Below are 23,568 nucleotides of genomic sequence, written 5' to 3'. Positions count from 1 at the left end.
AGCAGAAAATCTAAAGAGACAAAAAATGATTTGACTTCAGAGAATTCAATTCAATCAAACACTGTTCCATTCATTAGCATGCAAGACATTTGTTAGATAAGAATCAGCAGTTATTAGTAAGCATAAATCTGGATTTGAACCTGCATGTCTGCAGGAAGTCTCTTTTTTTATTTTGTCGTTTAGTTTGAATCTGGAATTTGTCATTGTGTGGACAGAAGATTACCCACAGTTTGTAAAGTTCCAGTGTGTAATGCTTAGATTCATCCATTAAGACAATTACTGTCATTTTTTTTAGAAAAAGACTTAAATATTTTTAGGCTTTAATTACATTAAAATGCCAATTTAATTAGTTAGTGGTTTCCTCCTTGGGGGCGAAGCAGAAATTGACTCAGAAGGGGGAGTGGTTGTGATCACTGAAAGGTGACGGATAAAACCCGCCCACTGCGTCCTACACACTGGACCTTTAATGTCACCACAAACAAACAAACCATGTGCCCACAGGATCTGATTGTTTGATGTCTGTACCATGAGAGAGCTGCAGTGGGAAAAAAGTGAACACTCTGTCGCGTACATCTCTCTTTTCAACAGAGACACCTACAGTGTGAAGAGAAAATACATACGGGCAGTTCGCATTTCAGTCACTTTGTAAACCAGTCGGGAGCTGAAAACTTTATCTTCAGCTCAGAGAATTAAGATTAAAAACCAGAACTGAGTAAAATCAAGGTGAAACAGAGAAAAATTCGATTCATGAAGTGGAATTAATATCTAAAAACAAACTTTAGGGTTTGAGGCCTCTGATGTTCAGTTAAAGTGGTCAAAAATCTAATGACATGTTGAAGCATCTTAAAAAAAATGTTGCTTCCACTTTTTTTTAAACATTTGAGAACTTTCTCCAGCCCTACTGTGACAAAACGCAAAGACTAGTGAGGATCATAACTGATCCCAGCTGCGTTTTCCTTCAATCTTTTTAAGCCAAATCACTTCTTCCAAACTAAAGAGGATGAGATCGATCCGTACAAACACTTTTACAGTCGTCTTTTCTCTGGCTTTGACTCAAATCTTTAACTGGTTGACCAAATATCTTCTTACCCAAGAAGGCATCAACAAGGCAGCTGACCCCCCTCATAGCCCTAAAGAAGATCTGGGGGAGCTGCTTTAAACAGGGGTGCAAAACCACTTCGTGGGGGATCCCACTCGGGCTGAGAAACTGTTCCTGAAACTTTGGAGTGGTGCTGACGATGGCGGGGTTGCTCAGGTCCACAGGGTTGCTGGGAAAACAAGGGAAACAAATGCGCAGATTAAGGCAGAGGTCCGCAAACTACGGCCCGCATCCTAATTTGGCCCGGCTCACTGAACAATAACAGACACATGATTGTTTTGTTTTTTTAGTCTGGCCATGTGATTGAGACCCACGTGGAACATTTAGGCCCAATCCGAAATATTCTCCTTCCTTTATCCCTCCAAACAGAGTTATGAAAAAAATGGTGTAATAGTGTCTCATATTTCGGATGTCACTTTCGTTCAAAGACATCACCAATAACCACCAGTCCGCTAGCGTTAGTGCAGAGCATCCAGCGCTTAAATATACACCAGTTTTATAACTTTAAAAATGTCATACTACAACACAAAGTCATTACTTATATCTAGTTATAAACTTCTGTGGTTCAGACACGTGTGAAGAAAAGTACTTCTCAGCACGACACGGTTTAGCCTTGTGGCCGAGGACTTTGCACCCCTCCACTTGGAGGGTCGGACTTAAAAAATAAAAAAAATCTGGACACACTTGCACTAAAAATGCCCCTTCAAATGGAGGGGAAGGGAGAAGGAAAGAATTCAGACAGGGCCTAATTCCACCCTTCTGCAGTCATCAAGTGTGTCAGAATTTACAGAGTCAGACACCCAAGGAGGAGCACACTGAGGGCTAGATATATACAGTTTATTAGGCTCAAGGTGGTGTGGAAGCTTCGTTGCTGCCAGATGCACAGGGATGTCTCCAGGAGAGTAGACTTTGGGGGCGTCAATATGAAGATGGAGGGAAGAGAAGAATCTTGTGAAATCCAGGCCAGGGTCATACACGTGGGGTCCAATCCAGAAATGCAACACACCAGGGGAGCAGACTTGAATCCAAAATCCAGGGCCAGAAAAAGGGTCAAAACCAGCAGGATGGAAGAAGCAGGCTTGAGCAGACCTGAACCTTGGCAGAAAGCACAACGAACTGGCAAGGAGGATGAGGAGGAGAGAAACTCAAGTAGTCCAGAGCTCAGCTGTGTGGAATCAGCAATCAGGAAACAGGAGTGAGCAGGAACAGAAGCCCAGAGGGAAAAAACCCACAGATCCTGACAAAGTGTTGTTTACTTCAATTATTAATAATTTTCTGGCTTTTTTCTGTGAAGATCCCAGAAAAGGTTATTGTGGTGGTTGAACCTCAATTCACCACATAGGTGTTCGTATTTATTTCTTTTTCTTTAAAACATTTAATTTTACTTTATTTACTTAAGATCAATAAATAATGGGAACCCATACTGGATTTATTTTAAGTGAAAATACAGTTTATTTACTTCTGTTTGTTTCTGAGTTCCACGTCCATAATTATCAGCAGAGGAGGTTGAGACATTCCACTGGTGAGACTGCAGGGATTGAAAACACTCCAAATGGACTTTATTTCTTGCTTCTTTAAAGGAAATTATTTATCTCATTCTTTAAAGACTATTTTGATTATATAAATGTGTTTAGTTTGCAGTTTCTCTGTTCTGCAGTGATTGATTCATTTGTTAGAATGTTTGGTTAGCTTGTTTCCCTCCTCCCTCATGTCTCCATTATGGTTTGCCCCCAACTAAATAAGCATTACCAGTGTGTCAGTAGAGGAGTCTGGTCAGACCGTTTCAGTTAAGTCCCATTTGTTTCATTTAGTTACTTTTTTTTCCTAAGTTGGACCTAAATTATTTTTGTATTTGAAAGGACTGTACTGGTTTTTACCAATAAGAACATAAAAAAAAGCGGAATAATAAAACATCTTGCAAGAAAACCTCCTTTTGTCCACTAACTAATTGTGAACTCTTAGTTATTAATAAATGGCAATGTGTGGCTTTCTGGAAAACTTGAAATGTTTACGTTTAGACACACTCTGTGATTCTTATACCTCTTCTGTTAGCCTACAAACTGACCCCGTACCCCCATCACAGAAGAAAACAGCTATGTGGCCCTCATGAGGAAAAGTTTGGGGACCCCTGGATTAAAGAATAAGTTGATGTTGGTGAATTGTAAAGGTAAACTTCATTAGAGAGGAACACAAATTAAAGTAGAGCAATTAACTGATTTTAAGGAAGCAATTGTCAGTTCAGCTTCCCATAACAACCTACATACAAAAAGTGTTCCCAAAACCGGTTTTGTTGAATGTACAAACACACAAAGAGACTTTCAGGACCTGATCATGTGCAGAAATCGATACCACGTCTGAGCCACGCAGTCGTTGTCCATCTCTACTGGAATCAAGTTGGCATCTTCATCTGGGACCTTAAAAGCTGGAAAGGATGGTCCGTGGGTGAACCGCAGCAGTCTGTAACAAGAGGAAGTTCCACCAGTCGTGTTAACACTGTTTCTACAGACTGATAGTTCTCAGTAACTACATGCAAACATGTAATAAATGCTTTGGAAGGCTGAATCCCCTGACCTGGACGTCAGAGCGCAGGCCACCCTGCTCCACTGCTCAACGACAGGAGGGTGGTGTCTCCAGTTCGCCAGCATTTCCTTCGCCGTCTTCCAGTACGGCGGAGTGGGAAAACAGCGAGCACACGCCAGTAACCACACTTCAAACAACACAGCCATTAACTTTTCTGCCAGTTTCTCTGCCACGCCCACTGAAGGAAGAAACAAAGGAAATCATCCTTCATCGCCGCTGCTAATAACAAGACGATGGAATAAACCATTTAGGCCAGGAGGTTAAACTCCAGGCCTCGAGGGCCGCATTCCTGCATGTTTTCCAACATCCCATGTGTGTCATGGACACACCTGAGCCAGGTAATCAGTCATGAGTAGGGCTTGGATATCTGGAAAACATTCAGGCCTGGAGTTTGACACCCCTGATTTAGGCGGACAATTACCTCCAACCGTGGGCGGAGCCAGCAGTGTGTCATTGATCCGGAGTAGAAAAAGCAACAACACCTCCCAGGTTTCCCTGACCATAGAAACGGACTCTCGGGCCAGCTTCTGGACCGCAGTCAGAACCTGCTGGCAAAGTCTGATGTGGTTCAGACTGTGTTGTTCAGGCCTGAAACAGTTCAACAGGAAACAATGATGAACAAGGATTTCTGCGGCATTTTTACATATATAAAATGCAGCTGATGGATGCTACAGCATAGCATGACTTTGTTTTTGATGTGAAGTTCTAATCTGATGTCATTTACAAATCTAATTTACACAAAACAGAACTTTGGTAATAATCCTTCAAAAACTTTTCGGTCTCCTTAAATGTATTCTGCACTAAAATCTGCAATTTCCATCACCTGCTCAAGTATGCACAAGTTAAAAAACATTGCTCCGTATAATTCCTTGAGGTGCACATACTTCTGATCAAACGATGTGGCGTCTTTTTTATTGTGAAAACTTAAGCTGATATTGAACATAGCACAAGATAAAACAGAACCATGTAACCAGTTTACGAACAAATAACTCCCAAAAATGTCTTCCTTTACTGACCTACAAAAGGGATTTGAAATGAAATGAAATCATGAGGAAAAAGCTTGGAAAGCTGGTCACATACCTTGGAACAAAGACATTGTACAGATGTTTCAGAATGGTCTGCACATACATATTGGGCTCCTTGACCACAGGTTGTGGCATGGAGTCTCTGGGTGACACCAGAGCCATCATCCAGTCAGTGTATACATCCACACAAAGCTTGACAGTGTCTCCTTCTAATGGGAGGGTCAAGCCATAGCACAGCACCTCCATAGTCCATTTCACCTGAAAACCAGAGTTTTCCTTGATTCAAAAGAGTTTCACTGATCATATTTTTAATTTAAAAATAATAACATGTTTTAGACAAAAATACATAATCAATTTAAGGTATCCATCAAGGGTTTAGCACGATTGTCTCAGGATAATTACAGCAAAGCCTTCCTTTCACATGACAGCAAATAAACCAAATCCCGGCTGGTTGCTTGGCTGTATTTTCATTCAAAAATAGCATGAAAGGCTAAAAGGAAAGTGATGACTGAAAACCATAACATCACTGAAACATCTGTGTATCTGACGGACAAAGAACAGACAGGAAAAATGCACTTCAGAGGCAGCGAGCAACAAAGAAAAATCAGCAAAGTATTTTTTCCCCTTAAAGAAGCTTCAATCACAACCACCCTTCTGAAACATAGAATTACACAGCAGCATTTATCAAACAATTCTTTCACTTCTGTCTTCAAACTAGGGGTGCCAAATTATCCATATATCGTGACATTTAGTCCAGCGATTGATTCTCAATGGCTTTTCACCAAGTTTTGATCTTTTATTTTCATTTAAAGAGGTTGTAAAACTCGTGTCAAAGTCAAGGTCCGGGGGCCGGATCCGGCCCTCCAGATCATTTTATTTTATTGTTATTATTGACCCGATGTTATCTTGCAATCCTTTCTAATTTGTATAATTTTGACAAAATATATTTTTATGGAGAGTAAAATATTGAAAGTTATTTAAGGTTTAATTTGATTTATTCTGGAATGATATTCCTGCATTTTTATTATTCAGAATTATGTTAAAAAGTTACAGTTTTAAAAATTGGCATTCTGCTAACATTTTGGCATTTATTAAGATTTTTTAGGCTATTTTGGAGTTAAGCTAATATTTCAGCTACATGTTAGCTGTTTTGGCTAACCTAAGTTTTTTTCTTTTAGGTTTTTGGGATAATTTGCCATTTAGCTAATATTTCAGCTGGCAATCAGCCTCAGCATCTTCAGCTATCAGCACTAGCATCTTTTGCACCCAAATTAAGCTTATAGCATTCCCACTAGCATTATTGCAGGTAAAGCTATATTTCTAGTTCATAATTATGTATAAGTCACGGTTTTTAAGTTTTAAAAATGTTGTTTTAGTGTTCAATAAATGTTTATCGTGTTCAGGTCATGACCTAAGATGTGTTTTGGATTTTGGCCCCTTGTGTGATTGAGCTTGAAATCCCTGCTGTAAAACGTTATGTTCTTCATCCTTTGGCGAGACGTTCCTTTGGAGGTAGACAGGGGGCACATTGGGAGACTGGCTGTCGTGTGCACCAATGTGTCTGGCAGCTACTTGAATTATTTAATTTTTGTTCTGTTGTTTACAACAATTTAGCACTAAGTAGTGGGACAGCTGTTTATTTTTACCATTGTCAACGCTGAATTTCCAGAAAATTCAAATTCAGTTGGTGTCAGTGCTCGTCAAAGACAGTATTACTGATTTCAGTAATATTGCACAAAAGTGTCTATTTTTTGTGTCACAAAAAAGACAAGTTGTTTATTAGGATTGTGTTCAAGCTAAACGAATTAAATGGGGATATATTTTCCTAAAAAATATGTGCTCTTCTATATAATGTGAGTTATAAGAGACAATTTTTACCAATTATCACAGTATCGCAATATCATCAATATTGTGAACCATGTTTTGTGTATTGCACCGTTAGGTACCCAGTCCCAACCCTACTTCAAACCAGACAAAAGCACGCCAACCCAGAAAAAAACCTGAACATAAATGATTCTCCAGGTTCCTCCATCGAGAGATTCCTCCCCTTTTTCAAAGACAACGTGTTGAGTTTAAATTAGTTTAGGGAGCAAGAAGCAGCCGTTTCAGAGAGGGAGTGGTCACCTAAGATCTTCTGCAGCCAGGAGGCTCAAGCATCAAGAATGCAGCAGAGCACATAAGCATAGGTTTATGCAATATCAGACTTTACATGTCTGCCCAGAGCTTTGGTGATGATTTGCTAAGATTTTATTTTGCAGTGTTTTAAGGCTTAAATCAGCTGCTCATAAACTATTTTGAATTCATTGGAAAAGAAAATTTTGTGTAGTTCTGAAATTGAATTGTTCCCTTGCTGTACCGTGGTTCACCTTTTATGGTTTTGTTGTTAGCAGAATTTTAGTGCAATTTTGAATGTTTTCATTTTCTTTTCTTTTTTTTTTTTACAGCCAACTGTGTTCTGCGTCCGGATTGGCTGTAGATCATTGCCAATCTCCTCTGTGCCGTGTGTCCTGTACAGACTGCATCCAGCTTACATCAGTCACATAAACTTTTATTGAGATAAGATCTTTATTTTCATTCTATTATCCTGGACTGTTTTTCTATGAAAGCTTGAACTTTAAGAGTTAAAACAAGAGAGGAAAGTGAGAAAATGTTCATGTCTGTCTGAGAAAAGTGTAGAAAGTGTAGTGAGAGTTTTACTGCCTTAAAACATTTGTCATCCTACTTCACAGATTTTACCTTTCACGTGTTATTTTTAGACCTCCCATCATAAATAAACGAGGAAACACTGTACAGCCTTTCAGCTTTAGGAAACCTTCACTTTTTTCAAACCTCTTGACAGTTCACAATTTATATTTGTACCATTTCAAGCAAAAATAATGCAAACATTTTTAAAAAGAATTGACATTTGAGGTGTTTTTTGACCAGTAGTGCATAAACAAATACCATTTGACAATTCTAGTGATATTAGCCCATTCATCTATGTATTATTAAAGCCACCAAGAAGAATTACAGAAGCTGCTGGAGCCTATCCCAGCTTTAAAGGAGAAAAAGCAGGATATACCGTCTCAGAGTCACATATGGACAATCACATACACCCTATAAGGTCATTCGGAGTCATTAATAAGTAACATTTGAAACATGTTTCTAAACAGAAGGAGGGACAAATGGGGAAACCATACAAACTCTACAAAGGAAGAGGATGGGGTTTGATCTTAGAACCGTCTTTATGAGAGCAGACAGTCTTAACTTAAACGAGCAGAGCTAACGATAGAACACCATGGCAGATCAGAACTGGAAAGGTTCTTACCTCCTTGTCTGTCTTGAGGATGTTCTCTGTGGCCACAGGGCTGACCGCTGTGCCCAGAGGCTTCACCACGGCGTTTGCCACTTCGGTGCCAACATTGTTTGGGTAGGTATGCAGCACGCTGATGTGGCCCTGATCACTCTGCACCACCAGCTGCAGCGAGCGCCACTCCGAGTACATACTGCTGATTTCTAATGCTCTCTACATGCACCTCCTGCCTCCACCTGTAGACACACACAGGTGGAGGTCAGCATATCAGGAAGAACTGGAAAAACTGTCATCAGGTCATTAACATATGCAACTGCTGTCAAGGTATTTCCCCTCACAAAGTCTGCGATACACTTTAAAAGCTCCTTGCTTAAAATGCTTCCTGCATGATAGCGGATCAAAATATATGTATTAATTGGTTATCACGTATAGGACTGACACACAGCTGTCTCTGAAAGCAGGAAAAGCCCCAGTAAACACGCAGAAACTTGTGTTCTTGGTCAAGTTTCTATGTCTCTGTACCGAGGAAAAGCTCACAACACAGCCTGGCAGTCTGCTCTGAAAGCATAAACGACGTTTGAGATTCAAATGTTTACAGTACGCGTCTCGGTTCGGCCAGAAAGGGAGGATTCCCAACCAGGAAGCGGATCCTGGAATGAGAAGCTCGTTATCTTGTGTTGGTCCAAAACATCCTTCCTAACCTGCTGAAAAAAGGAAAATGCATCCACCGCGGAGCCGACATAACTTCTCTATGGAAAGAACCGTAAATTATCGTCGGCAAAATACTAAAATATACACCAATATGTCAAATATCACATAAAGGGAGAAAGTTGTTCCGATTTTACCAGCTAGCTTAGCTAACATTAGCCTCGTCGTTGACATTAGCTTGCTATGCTTGCTAACTAACCAAGTTTTCAAAGACAACAACGTCAGTTTGCTCGTTAAATAGCAGCTTTCTGTCTTTACCTGGACCTACGGGAAACGTTTCCATAACAAGACTCTGAAAGTCCCGGTGTGAGCTCCCTCTTCCCGGTCTAAACCCCAACAGTCTTCATCTTCGCAATGTCAGGCTTTGGAGATGGGAGCTCTGACGGGCTAACAGGAAACTGCTTCCGGTGCATGGCGCCCCTAGCGGCCACTGATGGGATATACGCAGGCGCAGGCAGTGGGTGTGGCATGGTGAAGTTTTTTTTTTTAACCTTCCGCTCTCCTCGGCTTGTTTACATTAAAAGTGGGGTCATCTGGACCCTACAAGATAGTGCGCTGAACTTTTTTTTGTTTTGTTTTGTTTTTTAATCATTGATTTTTGAGTTTCACTAATGTTCATGGCAGACATAAAATCCTGTCTACCTTTGTCCACATTTGTCATGGAAGGAATCACACATCAATATGTGGTTGGAGACACCTGGACCCCAAAGAGAGTGGAAGGGTTAACTGAACAACTACACACTACAGAACAAAACATGGCTTGAAATTATAGAACAGAGTTTTTACATATTACAATCAATCAGAGGGGCAATTGCAGCATTAAACAACAAAAACAGAATCAATAAAAATAATAATAAAAATATCAATAAATTAGAGGAGTTAAAATGGAGCTAAGTGGACAAACAATAGAAGATCACATTACTATAGATACTCAAGGAAAGATTTTAGTCTATCATATATTGTTTTTACTTTTGGTTTCTCAATGAGCTTCAGTGATTCCAAATATAACTTGAATTTGCTTACAAATATTATAAATTTTGTGGAAGTCTTCATATATTTATATTTGTGTATGTTAAATTTAGGATTATATTCAAGCAGATTTAAGGTTGTTCTTATTAATAGATTACTATATTTTTGATCTAATATTAGGACACTGCATTAATAGTGATAATAGTGATGGTAATTGTGGTGTTATGGTTAGATATAATTGTGCACCTTTTATTAAATGAATGTATTCCAAAGGAATGGGTTTGATGACTTTTGCATAAACTGATTTTTTTGGAATAAAATTGTATTTTTGACAGAACTGCTCATAGCTGAGAAAATTACCTCCACCATCCAACATATGAAGTACAGATCAAATATTATTTCCATACCATTCACTGAGAAAAAGTGATTTGTTCCCATGTAATATATATCTGTTGTTCCACAGAGTGACTGAACATAAATTATTTTCCAGTTGAGCAGAATTTGTTTATGAATATTTGATAATTTAACTGGTAATTTGTTAATATTGAAATCTACTTTGAGGAGAAAATCCAGCCCTCCTTTTTATTAAAAATGGTGAAATTTTACACCAGAAAAACTGTCCGCTCGCGTTATTCTTTGTTTAAACTTTTATATACTCCTTTATTGATGTTGAAGTCGAAATCCACGCAATGAGAAACTCATACAAAAGGAAAGTTAATTTCCGATTATTGTTGTTTTTGTTCTGTCCATGTTTGTGCCAAAATCCATTCAGAATATTTACATACAGCCTTGCACATGCACAGTAAATAACCACACTTTTCCTTTTATTTTTTTATTTCAATTTGTATATTAATAGTATCTGAAACTCTGAGAAACAAAAAGCAATCAAAATCTTGTTTGTATGTGAAAGATTCTGCAATTATACTTAAAAACGAATCCCCTGGCTTATTTCTATTCTATGTGTTTTTTTTTTCTTCTTGTATTGAAATGTTCCCTTTACTGCATAATTGATTGTGAATCTCTGTAAATTGAAAAAATGTGCAATAAAGTTTGTTTTAAAAAAAAAACTGATCCTTGAACTTTATGTAAATAAGTGGCTTTTTTGAAAAATACTTGTTTTTTGTCTTACTGTGTTTAGGTTGAATGAGCAAATGCAATGTCAGGCCCCCAAAGGCCTAAACCCCAACTAAGCCCACTTTTATTTAGTACTTCTCCTTCAACATATCATACATGATCATTGCACATGTTCATAGTTCTCATGTGAACGTTTAGTGAGTGGCTGATGTAATCAGTGAGTTTTTAACTTGTGTTGTCAATGAATAGTCTGAATCACGAGTCAGGATTGGAGCAGAAATCATCAATGAAGCCAAATCTTTGCTTTTGGAACTTAAAAACGTGCTATCCAGCTCATGTTCTGAGTTATTTTCAATATCATTTCTGACCTATCATGAAGCTCTTATAGTTTGAGTTGTAGTTTGTGGAGTTCAGACAAAAGTTTCATGACAATCAGTGAAGTTTTACTATGTGAAATAATATAGTTAAAAAAAAGTCTGACAGTGTTTCTTTGCATCATTTGCAGGTTTTTCGTGTCATTTAAAGCACATATAAATGCAAACACTCACAGCTACTGTGTAACAAGCTTGATTGGTCATAAACAAGTTTGAGGTTTCTATTTGTGTCTTCCTTAACCGACCTGAAGAGCCAGAGCTTGAAGTTAATCTTCATTTTGAGTATTGAAGTTGAGTTGATTTTTCTAATGCTTCAAGATACGACCTCAGTGCATCTTTAGACGAGGACATCACTAAGTCTAAGTCTTATTTACATTTAAAACTTGTGAGATGTTTGCTCTGTAATGCTCTGTAATCCCTGAACAGCACATTCATGCTTCTTTTGAGGACTTGTCTTCGGCACTGTGTTTTCTCTTTCTCATAGCAGCTGCTGGTGTTTCTCTGGGATTTTGTTTCCGGTATACCTTCATCATGCTGTGATCCATTTCTGCTCAGTCATCTGTTTTAACACCTGAACATAATTGAAGTTTTTCTTGAATTTTATGGAATAAATCCATCAGTAGAAAAACACATATTTATCAGAGGTCACATTTTCTTGGACTTGTGTCCTGTGGACTGCTGCTAATTCTGCTTATTCAGATTTAATTGCTGCTCACTAAATCTTCATGTGTGTACATTTATTTTTCATCCCCAATGAAAACTCCTGGTGCATTACCCTAGGACAGACCACAGGAAATGTGTTCTTCTGAGCAAAAAGATATGTAAAGCATAATCTATTCTATTTTAAGACTGTAAAGAACACATTTGATTATATGGAAACATGTTATGTTCAGTGCCAAAAAAAACTGAGACGTTTTACAGAACACAGCTTGGCTTTTCTCTCATTGATTCACAGTTTTTCTAATTGATTCAGCAATTTCAGCTGATTGAGACACTGCTTTTGACTGATGCACTGCACTACTGCTTTTCTGGTTCTGGTGCCTCTTTTTTATGCAGTTTGTAATTTGAGAGATTTTTAAGAGTTGTATATATATATATATATATATACTTTAATTATTTGCACATTTGAATTTTTCCTTTCTTTTCACCTTAATGCCTGAATTTGAATAGTTTAAACAAATCCTACTTTTTATGGTAAATTTGACCGTTTTTGTGCAAAAAGTGTTGTGTTAAAGTTTAATAAACAACATACAGACCACAATTCTCTAAATAGGTCCTTTGTGGCGCTGCAATGGACTGCTGACCCATTCAGAGTACCTCGCATTAGCCTGACAGTGGCAAGGATAGGCTCCAGCAACCATGTGGCCCCCGGAAAGGACCGAGGCTTTAGAACAGGGGTCTGCAACCAGAGGCTCCGGAGCCACACACGCCTCTTTGACCCCACCGTGTTGCCTCTTTTGTTCAAGATGTTTTTCATTTTAAAAAATAGCATATTTTTCTGGCTGTGAGGGACATTAATCAAAACAGTCGAACTTTATTCACTGGGTTTTGGTTCATGAGAAATCCACCCAAATGGCTCTTTAAATGTGGAAGGTTGCAGACCCCTGGTATAAAAAATGAATGAATTGTTTGAGTTATGTATTTGAGTCAGGACAGGAAATGTTTTTAAAGCTCTTTATTTCAAAATAATTCACACCCAGCTGAGCAAAACAACTGTTTTTTATTGTTTTAAATAAAAAAATGACACATCTGTGGTAATAAGATGCCTAAAAAGTCAGTAACTGACACCATTACTTACTGTAATATTTAATTACAGCTTATACATACACAAATATAGTGTTAGTTCTGAATAGAAGTCAGGAAACAACACTTTCTTACAGTAGGGGGCAGCAAAGTCAGGCTTTACATCCACAACATTAACAAAAATAAACATGTCCCTATATACTCCAAGCTAAAAAAATGTCTTGCTTATAACTTTTAGATAAATAAATATGAATAAAACTTTGTTTGTAGAAATCAACGAATCAGTCAGATGCATCTGTGTTGCATAACAGACATTCTCTCAATTCAAAACAGGTGGATTGTCTGTGTTCCAAAGGAAAAAACATTTTCTAAGCCCTGGATTTAGTTTGCTGCTCTGCACGGCGAACACAAGCCCTCAGAATTAAAGGATGTGGTAAGAGGCGAGGCATGTCAGCGTGGACAGAATGCACTGTAAATGCATTTCAGATGTTTCTGTGAGTTGAAAAAAAAATTGTGCACATGGTGTGCACGTGGTGCAAAGCTTTCTCCAAAACACGTCCATGTAAAACATTAACTTTCCCAGAATGCACTGCAAAGAGTCTGCAAAACAGACCCAGAAAATCCCTTAAGCCTGCATTTCTAATGTAAAGCATTTCTTGTGTATGAAAGGCAAAAACCAGAAAAGAGTAAAAAAAAAAAAAAAGTTTTCTGCTTTGCAGATTGTAGCAGTCGACATTTGGCCAGAACGTCACAGTCTCTGGCTTCCACGTGAGAGCTCAGTGAGCCAAACCGCTTCTCCTGCTTAATGTCCACAGAAGGAAGAGGAACGCCACGGATTCATGGATGGAAGTCAGCATTCTTTGTTTCCACCCCCTCCCTCCATGTTTGGAAAGGTGCACCTCCCATTCTGCTCTGCTAGGACTGGAAACCATATGACACCGACTCTGAGGGAGGAAAAGGAGAACTGCTGAGACATTTGCATGCAGGCGTCAGGCAGAAACAAACCTTTAAGACCCCATCGGATGAAAATGATGCTTTTATCATGTTCTTGTGCCGGATAGAATTACCCAGAGGGCCGGATCCGGCCCCCGGGCCTTGACTTTGACACGTGCGGTAAAGTGACTCAGCTCACCTGACTGGAACTGTGCTGTGCAGCACAGCCCATCTCCACGTGCGCTCCGGTAGATGGGCGACACACACACCCTGGCAGAAGGGGGGAGGTGTGAGAGCCGTGTTGACAGGGAGTCAGGAGGCAAATAGAGGGAGGAGGGCCGGCCAGGTACAGAGCTCTGTTGTCCTTCCCAGGTGAGCCAGTAACCCCTCAAGCCCTCCCCGCTGGCCTTCCAGTCCACCTGCACCGAATCACTTCCCACCGTGGTCAGCTGGAGGTCCGCCAGAGCCGGAGTAACTGTAGAAGGAAACCCGAGCAGTCACTGGGAGCATGCTTCAGAGGAGACGGGCCGTCTGTGGCCCTCCTTACAACTCAGAGCAGGATCAAAGGCAGGGACAGAAAATCTGGCCTGCCTGTGTTTGATCAGCGTGAGGTAAACAGACCGCGGGTCATCCAAAGCCCATTGCTCACCTTCTTGAGTACACATTTTGACAGACATTGCCTTCTCCTTTCCTGAGGCGTGCCGGGCGCTGACCGTCACCAGGTAAGTGGTGTCCGCCTGGAGGCCGCTCAGCAGCGTGGAGTTCTGCCAGGGGTCCGCCCGGACCGTCTGCAGCTTCCCTCCAGGAAGGGCAGAGTATTCGATCAGGTAACTGGTGACCCTGTCCGGCTGAAGAGGACCCCAACTAACCCGAACGCTGTTGTGCCGCGACTCAGAGACTGTGACCACAGCCGGGGTCAGCACCTCTGGGTGGAGGAGAAACATTCGCTTCAGCATCTTCTAGAGCATGTGTCAAAGTCAGGGTCCGGGGGCCGAATCCGGCCCTTCAGACCATTTTTATCTTGCATTTATTTCTTGTATAATTTTTACAAAATATATTTTTATGGAGAGCAAAATATTGAAGTTATGTAAGGTTTAAGTTGATTTATTCTGGAATAACATTCCTGCCTTTTTAGTATTCATAATTATGCTAAAAGAAATAGTGTTTAAAAGTTATAAAAAATTAGCTGTTTCGGCTAATTTATGCTATTCAGTTTTTTGGGATATTTTGAAGTTTAGCCTTTTTTTTTTAGCTACATACTAGTCTTTTTTGGCTAACCTGAGTTTTTTTTTTCTTTTTTTTCTTTTTATGTTTTTTTAGACTGATTTGGCAGTTAACTAATATTTTAGCGGGCTACCAGCTTCAGCGTTTTTCAGCTATCAACTTCAGTATCTTCAGCGGCCAAATTCAGTTCACAGCATTCACACTGACATAATGCTATATATCTACTTCATAATTATGTTTAAAAGTTACAGTTTTTAAATTTTAAAAATGTAGTTTTAGAGTGTTGAATAAATGTTTATCCTGACCTAAGCTGTGTTTTGGATTTTGGCCTCTTGTGCGATTGAGTTTGACACCCCTGATATAGAGAATTGGTTTCAATTTCTAAATTGAAGATAATCAAAGAAAACCAGCTTCACTTCGCCCTGCTTCGCTAAAGACCCACTCTGATGAAAATAAGTGCTTTTAACATGTTCTGGTGGCATTTTTCTCATGATGGAGGACATATACAAAGACGATTCACATAAAAGAGGGGAAGAGGGGACGGGGTTGCTCTGCATCAATGGTCCCATGAATTTCAAATGAACTCTTGCCCCTCTGAAGAAACTATGTCCTAGAAAAATGAGAACATTTTTTGATTTTGGCTAAAAGCAGCATCATCATAAGGAAAAGATCACTGGGAACGCTTTGAAAATAGACCAGAAGATGACTGGGGATCGGAGTGGGAGGGTTTTTTCTACTTTCGAACAAACAATAAAACATTTTCTTTTTTTTACTGACAAACAGAATAAATGAAGAAACCTGGCTTCGTGGTGAAGGTGACGGAGAGCGAGTTGAAGTCTTGGTTGTTGGACTTGGAGGTCAGGGTAGCGACGTAGGTGGTTTCCGGCTTCAGGTCACGCAACCGCACGCTGTTGGAGTCAGCAGGCTGGGTGACTCTTTGGTACTGACTACCACCAATACTCGGACTGGTTCCAGGTCCACCTCCACTGCCACCTCCTGACAGAACCTGACCAAAGCGGATTTCATAATACCCGCTCCTACCGGACAGAACCGGGCGCCACTGCAGAGTGGCGGAGTCTGTGGAGATGTCCCGGACGTTGATGCGCTCGGCACGGAGAATCTCTGTAGGAGGAGACGGCGTACAGAAGCCAAAATGATGTTATTGTGCACTCTAAACGTCAAAAAATACTACCGGTACATAAAATGTGAGAAAAAACGTTAGAGGGAGTGGAAAAAGTCCCAGAGAGCCCACACACAGACAGACGGACTCAGGGTCTAAATAAACTTTGCACTAAACTTGAAATACCCAGAGAGCTGAATAAACTAACACCAAATGAATGGTTCAATCTTTGGTTACATAGATTCCATGCAGTTTTGCACATTTGCGCCTGACTTAAAGATGCAGATCAGGACTTTCTAACTGCTTAAGTGTCCTGTTGGATTATTACAGCAGTTACCTAATCCAGCGAGAGACGTCTCCCCAAGTCTAGATCTATAAATACACATGTGGATCATGTCTGACATGGCGTTGGAGGATGAATCGAGCAATGTTTAATCACTAATCCATGAATAGATCAGCCTATCTCGTTACAGCGACTGTTACGCCAGACGTCCTCGGTATCCGGGCAGCTCGCTTCCCCTGGCTGTCTTCAGGAGCGTGAGGATCAGGGGGACGCAGCCCGGCCTCGGCGCAGGCCGCCGGTGCCTCTGCAGCTGTTTCAATGCAACACATTTCTCAAGAGTCACTCTGCTACACAAAGTGACAACTTGATGTGCTTCCTGTTTACAACAACACTTGTTTACAGGTGGAGTATGGAGCTATTTTGGGGCCATAAATATTTGAAACCCAAAAAATATTGGTGTTTGGCCCAAAAACATGTAAAATGTCTGAAACTTTTTACTATTCTAAAATAAACATAATTATTTTCAGCTTCAAAGGTTCTGCTTTTTAGGTTTCAAAATTGAAAATTTCAATTTCAAAACTTTTTTTTCACTTTCAGCTCTTTATTTCCATTTTAGAATCTGAAAATTTAGTTTCAAAACTTTTGGCCCCATTGTGGCGCATTGGGGCGGGGCTAACACGAAGGACCAATCAAAATCGGTGAGGGTGGTGTTACGACCATCGTCGTATTGGTTTTTTTTCTTCATTATTTTTTATTGTACTGTGTACAATGCAGGAGTTCTTTTTGTATGTGTGTAGGTTCATTATGTTCTATTTCAGGTTGTGGATTGGTGGACCGAAGATCTTGTGGCAGCTCAGGATTGGCCGGAGGAAGACTGATCCCAGCGCTGGATTGGAGGAGAGAAGATTGGTGGCTGCTCAGGATTGGAGGAAGACCCTTCATAAACCAGGCATCTCCACTTCCTCGCGTGGGGAGATTTTGTGTTGGTGGACTGGTTGTCTCTCCTCCCCACCTTTATGAGAACTGTTGTTGTTGGTGGTTTCTGATGCCTTTATTGAGACTTGAGGCTTGTGAAGAGTTTTTTGTGAATTTAAGACTTTTTGTTAGTTTAAGCAGCTAGTAGGGGTGAACTGCCATTTTGTTTGTGACTGTTTTCTCCTGTTTTTTGTTAGTTCAGGGAGACAGGTTAGACTCTGTCATTTATTTTGTTTTGTTTCATCTACAGGTTAGGTAGAGGGTTTGACATTTGAGTTAGTCCTGTTTTGTTTATTATTTTGGCCTGTGTTCACCCTGAAGTCAAATGCTTAATTTGTCTGTTCTTTGGTTTGTTTTGTTATCTTTGGTGAGGAGTAATAAAACCTCTTAACGTCTTTATACAAATCACTAGTCAGCCTCTATTTTGGTTGTTTGGGGTTTTTCTGACTGACATTTGGTTTAGTTTTTTTTTTCTAGATCATTTTCTTTTCTTATGTTATGCCCTGCACCCCTAGATATATGGTGCATAACAGTGGTAACTTCAGTTTTCATGCATGTAACTTTATCCATTCACTGACTCTGAGAACTTGAGTAATTATGGTCAGAGAATGGCTGTTTAGTCTGAACTATCATAGTCTGACAGGTGAGATAATCAGAGTTTTATCACGTACAAACCGCACTTACGACACGCTGTTCTAGTCCGTTCAAAGCGCCATCTTGTTGTGTTACAGAGAGGCATAGAATACTTCCTTATGCTTGGATAAAATGGCTAACCACCCTCATCAGTTTTGATTGGTCCTTCGTGCTAGCCCCGCCTCAACACGCCAGGAGCTAGGTGTCATCAGTAAGTAGCGATTTGTTTGAATTGGTCGGAGTTTCTATGGCAACCACTCTCACCAATCAGAAATGAGCTTGTTGAAAGGCCACACCCATACTACTAGATAGCGGGCTACAGGACATCTATCAATCAAACGGTTTGAACGTTGGACGTGGGGGCCAGCAGGCTCCACCTACTTTTATTGAGGCATCTGATTGGTCAGTTTATAACTTGAATAACTTGAACTACTAATAAAAACATCATGAAAAAAGAGAATTATCAAAATGATGTTAAAAATGTATCAGAGCAAGAATGTTATTCTGACCGATAGAATGAACAGCTGTTTGTTTCTTTATAGAAGTCTAGGGGGTTTTGGCTTCTTGGAGCCACTTCCTGTTTGGAATGCTGGGGGGAGGAGCCATTCAATCCAGTACTCATATAGAGTCAATGGTCCCTGCCACTACCTGGCTCCACACCGCTCTACACATGGGAACAGGACTACACCCCCCCATGTTGACACAAATGGGAACCAAAACAGGAAATGAATGACCTTAATAGAAAAACTCGACAAAATAAAAAATCAAACTTGTTAAATAATTAAAGAGATCAACTTTAAACCAAAACAACCAAAATCAGATCCATTCACAATAAGAAAAAAAGACTTAACTATTTTTTAAAACACATAATTTTACCAGTTATGAGCCAAAATCTGGCACATTTGGACTGCTTTTTTAATTGATTATCATTTTTTTTTTGTCCAGTAAAGGGACATTTCAAGTCTTTAATGCTGTCAACTGCAAACCAACTCAGTAAATAACAAAAATGTATAAATTAAACTTCAGAATCTGAAACAATAAAGCAGGATCTCAAACCCGATTTCCATAAAACAAATAGAAGAGACAAGAAAAAAATACTTTTTAGCCAAACGTTCATGTTCTGCAGTTTAACAGACCTGGAAGACCACAGCTGGTGAATTAAAACCCCTTCCAGATCAAAAACAGTTTTCTTGTAAAGTGTATTTAAAGGTTTATTTGAAAGCTTTGGAGATTTGTAATTTACCCCCCCCCCCTTTTTTTTATTTAAATTGTCTTTATGTTTTTGTCAGGGCCCAGCCAGTCATGTCCTCCTCTGACCACCAGAGGAAGCCCTCACTGCATTTTTCCACCTCTTGTACTCCAATTCCCATCATGCATCAGCCACCATCTTCCTGTCACCACCAGCTGTTGGTCATCATCATCAGTGCTGGATATATTCCTGCTCCTCACTCTGCTCTATGTGAAGTCTTGTTACTGTGTGCATTCAGTCTGAACATTCTTCCTTTGTGTTTGACTCCGGCCTCACTCCAATGTTTGTTTCCTGACTTCCTGTGTTGCTATCGCTATTAAAGTCAAGTTGAATATGGATCCACTCGCCTCCTTCATTACAGTTTTTTCCTTTCAGATATTTGTCTTTATTTCTATTCTAAGTTTTAGGTTTAATAATTCATTAAAAAAGCTCCATAGCTGTTTTTCCCATCATCATGTCTGCATTCGAGCCTCCAACTTGACCGACAACATCGGACTCACCAATGAGGGCGTCCCGCAGTTCTTCTGTGATGATGCTCATGTCGTCGATGTCCACAAAGTGCAGGTGGCGTTCAGCAGGAGGACTCACCACCTGCTTCAAAACCTGATAGTTTCCGTGTCCCGTTGACACCACCAGCACGGCCACGCCCTCCTTCTGCAGCTCCGCCATTGGTCCGACAACATCTCCCGGTTTGACCCCATCAGTCAACCAAACCAGCACCCTCGGGAGCCCGGACCCGCCCCCATGGCCCGCTCCTCGTCGCAACACACCCTTTGCCATTTCCAGCGCCTCCACAGTGTTGGTGTCCCCCCTCAGAGGTCTGATGCTCTTCAGCGCCCCCTGGAGACCGCTTTGGCTCTTAAACTTGTCGAAGCCAAACTCGAGGCGTGGCTTGGTGCCCACCTGCAGGAGTCCCACCCTCACCTGGTCCTCTCCCAGAGAAAAGGGGAGGAGGAGCTCAGAGAGGAAGGCGAGCATGCGGCCGTGCTCGTAGGATGACACGCTTCCTGAAGAATCCACCAGGAAGAGGACATCCCCTTCACAGCAGTTCAGCACTGAGGAGGAAGACAAAGATGAAGATGGTGAAAAAATGCTTTGGATTTCCTCCATGATTTGATTTAAGTTTCAGTTTTTCCACAAGTCTTGCCTTCAAGCAAACCCACCCTTCCTCATGTGACCAGTTCTTTGGATAACCTCCATTTTACAGTCTTATAATGGAAAGTCTTTTATAAAAATCAAAGGATCAGAAAGTCTAGCGCCAGTCTGGGCAGTTTCAGATCAGATAAGGATAAACTCTAAACAAACAGGAACCACGCCTTTTGGTTCCTCTGAAGTTTAGACGGATAAAGCCATCAGAGAAACTCTGTCTTTACTTTATCAGAGAGAAACCCATTTTACAGGTAAGGCCAGGTGGAGGTGGAGGAGGAGGAGATATGAAAGAACTTAAGAGGTGAGGAATGAAGAGTGGGGGGGGACACAGGCTGTTCCATACGAGAGGCGGCGAGGAATGTGGGATGTGCGTGCTCAGTGCAGAGAAATGACATAAGAAGCAGAAACAGACAGAATCTAAAATAAATATTTGGCTGCAAGGGCTGAGATTGAGCATGCATGCGAAAGAAAAACAGCCTTAAATCTCAAAGAGGAACTTAAAGAAAATAGAAAAGTTGTTGTGTTAATGCTAATGTGAATGCTCTTTGATGAAAGTAGTCGCTGAAGATGCTGAAGCTTTTTACTAAAATTTGTGATGCAATTTACTTTAATTGCTGAAGGGATTTACAGAGAAAATCCAAAAGATATCTGCAAGATGTTAAATTTGCTAAAAGATTGGAAATTTTGTTAAAGAACTGTGAAAGAGTGCTGAAGTTGATCAAAATTTCTGAAAAAATTGTTGTAAAATTGCTTAAGAATCCCTAATACGTGCCAATTTTGCAAAAAAAATATTTAGTGTGTCTCTTAAATATGAGCTAAACCCAAAATTAGCCCAAGAAACCTCAGTAGATGCCAAATTAGCCAAAAAAGCTAACGCATTGCTTAAATACTTGCTAAACTCCAAAATAGCCTAAAATTTAAAAACTAAATTAGCCAAGAACCATTAGCATGTTGCTAAAATATTAACCAAACTTCAAAACAGCCTAATGTTCGTCAGTAAACTTAGTTCGTCAAAAATCATAGCCTGTTGCTAAAATAGAAGCTAAACTCTAAATTAGCCTAAAAAACCTCAATAGATAACAAATTAGCCAAAAACATTAGCGTGTTGCTAAAATATTAGCTAAACTCCAAGACAGCATTAAAAAAACCTCAGTAGATGCCAATTTCCTCCTTCTTCTTCCGGCACTCACCAAGAGCGGACGCTTTTCTCTGAGCTCCCTTATCTATCTCCCTACCAAGGCTCTTTGTCTCGTCTCCCCCGTCCTACTGGGACTACTCTCAGTTTTTCTCATTTTCAAGAAACATGGATCAGTTTGTGGACCTTTTCGTCTCGTGAAATTAATGTGCTTCAATGTTGATGTATTTTTGCTTGTACTTTTAACTCATGCCGCCCTCCTGCCACACGGGCTGAAGATACTTGATTTTTGACATCCTTCCTTTCCTGTACCCTCATGTGTCTTTTTCTGGGCGATAAGCGCTGTCGAGAACGGCTGCTGCCCACCACCTAATTTCCCCCAGGGTGTGTCCCAAAGGGATTAATAAAGCTATGTCTAATGTCTAATGTCTAATTTACCAAAATGAGCTCTCATAATGCTAATATAACAGCTCAAAGCCATTTTTTTTAAAATTACTATAACAGATTAAGTTTATGAATTCCAAAAATACAAGCAGTAATGTCCTGAGCGAGATCAGCGTTTTGAAATCACTGAAAGTGTGATTGAGTTTTTACTTGCCAAAAAATGTAGGGGAAAGAGCAGGAGAATCTCTACAGCAAGTTCATCTGTAAAGCTTCACACAATAAAAGCAAACCAACGCTGGAGGGATTCTGGACTCTCAACGCTTTAGGACTCACGAGACATGCTGACAGAAAACCCTCAAGGTGTTGACTTTCCTCGCACGCACTATGCCGACCTCTTTCCATACATTTGAAGAATTCCTTACATCTTTGCTGCAGCTTGGACTTTGGAGCCAGGAGGCTGCAGCCCCTCGTCTGAGCAGATACGTGTTAATCTACAAACCTGCTGTTTGGAGATAGCTGCGTTTCACTCCTATCGCACTCCCATCAGATTTATTGGCCGACTATTAATGCCTGAGCGATGTGATAGTGGAAAGTGCTCATACAGCCTCCAGTAAAACACGGGTCAGGCAGGAAACGGCATTATGGGAGTTTAACACCAATCTGAGCACAATAACCACACCGTAAATCACCTCTACATGTAGTAAATCGTACGGTAACCACTACATATAGGAGCTGCAACACCTTCACCTGCGTGAGCATCATTACATCCACAGCATAAACTAACATATGCACCTTTAAATGATTAGTCCTCCTTTAAACTTGCTTTTTACTATTTGAAGCTTGAAGTGTTTTGATCTACTCAACAACAGAGATTTACAACATTACAAAAAGTCAGGGGAGTCAAACTCAATCTCACAAGGGGCTAAATTCAGAATCAGACCTCAGGTCACGGGCCGAACAGGATAAACTTTATTGAACACTCTAAAACTGTAAAACTGTAACATTTTAACATAATTATGAACTAGATATATAGCATTACCTGTGATAATGCTAGTGTGAATGCTGCAAGCTGAATTTGACCGCTGAAGATGCTAGTGATGATAGCTGAAGATGATGCAATTGATAGATAAAAACACTGAAGCTGATAGCTGAAAACGCTGATGCTGATAGTCAGCTAAAATATTAGATAAATGCCACATTAGCCTAAAAAAACCATTTAAAAAAAATAGGTAATCCAAAACAGCTAGTATGTAGCTGAAAAAAATAACTTCCCTTCAAAATATCCTAAAAAACTGAAAAAAGCCAAAGTTAACCAAAACAGCTAGCATGTAAATATTAGCCTAACTCCAAAACAGCCTAAAAAACGTTTATAAAAGCTTAAATTAGCCAAAACAGCTATCCTGAAGCTGAAATATTAGCTAAACTCCAAAATATCCTAAAAAATCTTAGTTAATGTCAAAAAAGCTGCAGAATGCCAATTTTTAAAACTTTAAAACTGTAACGTTTTAACATAATTCTGAATAATAAAAACACAGGAATATTATTCCAGAATAAGTAAGGGATAATACCCGACGAAGTGTGCGTTATGAGAAATTAACGCACGACGCGGAGGCCTAAAC

The 23,568-nt window shown here is 40.1% G+C and overlaps 2 protein-coding genes across 12 annotated transcripts in view; both read right to left on the bottom strand.

Moving 5' to 3' along the window:
• ralgapb (Ral GTPase activating protein non-catalytic subunit beta) overlaps positions 1 to 9,240 on the bottom strand; it is a 29,240-nt gene extending 20,000 nt beyond the window's left edge. For 2 of the 11 annotated variants that reach the window (XM_024292271.2, XM_024292272.2), the window contains exons 1-8: positions 8,963 to 9,240; positions 8,012 to 8,232; positions 4,760 to 4,962; positions 4,101 to 4,267; positions 3,671 to 3,857; positions 3,425 to 3,556; positions 1,090 to 1,268; positions 526 to 594 (exon numbers count right to left, since the gene is read on the bottom strand). In XM_024292271.2, coding sequence (XP_024148039.1) covers positions 526 to 594; positions 1,090 to 1,268; positions 3,425 to 3,556; positions 3,671 to 3,857; positions 4,101 to 4,267; positions 4,760 to 4,962; positions 8,012 to 8,188 — 1,114 coding nt within the window. In that variant the 5' untranslated portion in view covers positions 8,189 to 8,232; positions 8,963 to 9,240. The remainder of the gene's footprint in view (positions 1 to 525; positions 595 to 1,089; positions 1,269 to 3,424; positions 3,557 to 3,670; positions 3,858 to 4,100; positions 4,268 to 4,759; positions 4,963 to 8,011; positions 8,233 to 8,962) is intronic. The other 9 variants (XM_024292273.2, XM_024292274.2, XM_024292276.2 and 6 more) reach the window with 6 other exon arrangements.
• Positions 9,241 to 12,781: 3,541 nt separating this feature from the next.
• The window catches only part of vwa1 (von Willebrand factor A domain containing 1), a 12,963-nt gene continuing 2,176 nt past the window's right edge, over positions 12,782 to 23,568 (bottom strand). Inside the window, exons 2-6 of the mRNA XM_024293857.2 lie at positions 19,782 to 20,336; positions 15,820 to 16,143; positions 14,447 to 14,722; positions 13,997 to 14,272; positions 12,782 to 13,808 (exon numbers count right to left, since the gene is read on the bottom strand). Of these exons, the coding sequence (XP_024149625.1) occupies positions 13,780 to 13,808; positions 13,997 to 14,272; positions 14,447 to 14,722; positions 15,820 to 16,143; positions 19,782 to 20,336 (1,460 nt within the window). The 3' untranslated portion in view covers positions 12,782 to 13,779. The remainder of the gene's footprint in view (positions 13,809 to 13,996; positions 14,273 to 14,446; positions 14,723 to 15,819; positions 16,144 to 19,781; positions 20,337 to 23,568) is intronic.

This window comes from Oryzias melastigma, linkage group LG7 (assembly GCF_002922805.2).
Source record: "Oryzias melastigma strain HK-1 linkage group LG7, ASM292280v2, whole genome shotgun sequence".
Taxonomy (NCBI): Eukaryota; Metazoa; Chordata; class Actinopteri; order Beloniformes; family Adrianichthyidae; genus Oryzias; species Oryzias melastigma.
This window is presented reverse-complemented; position numbering and strand designations above follow the sequence as displayed.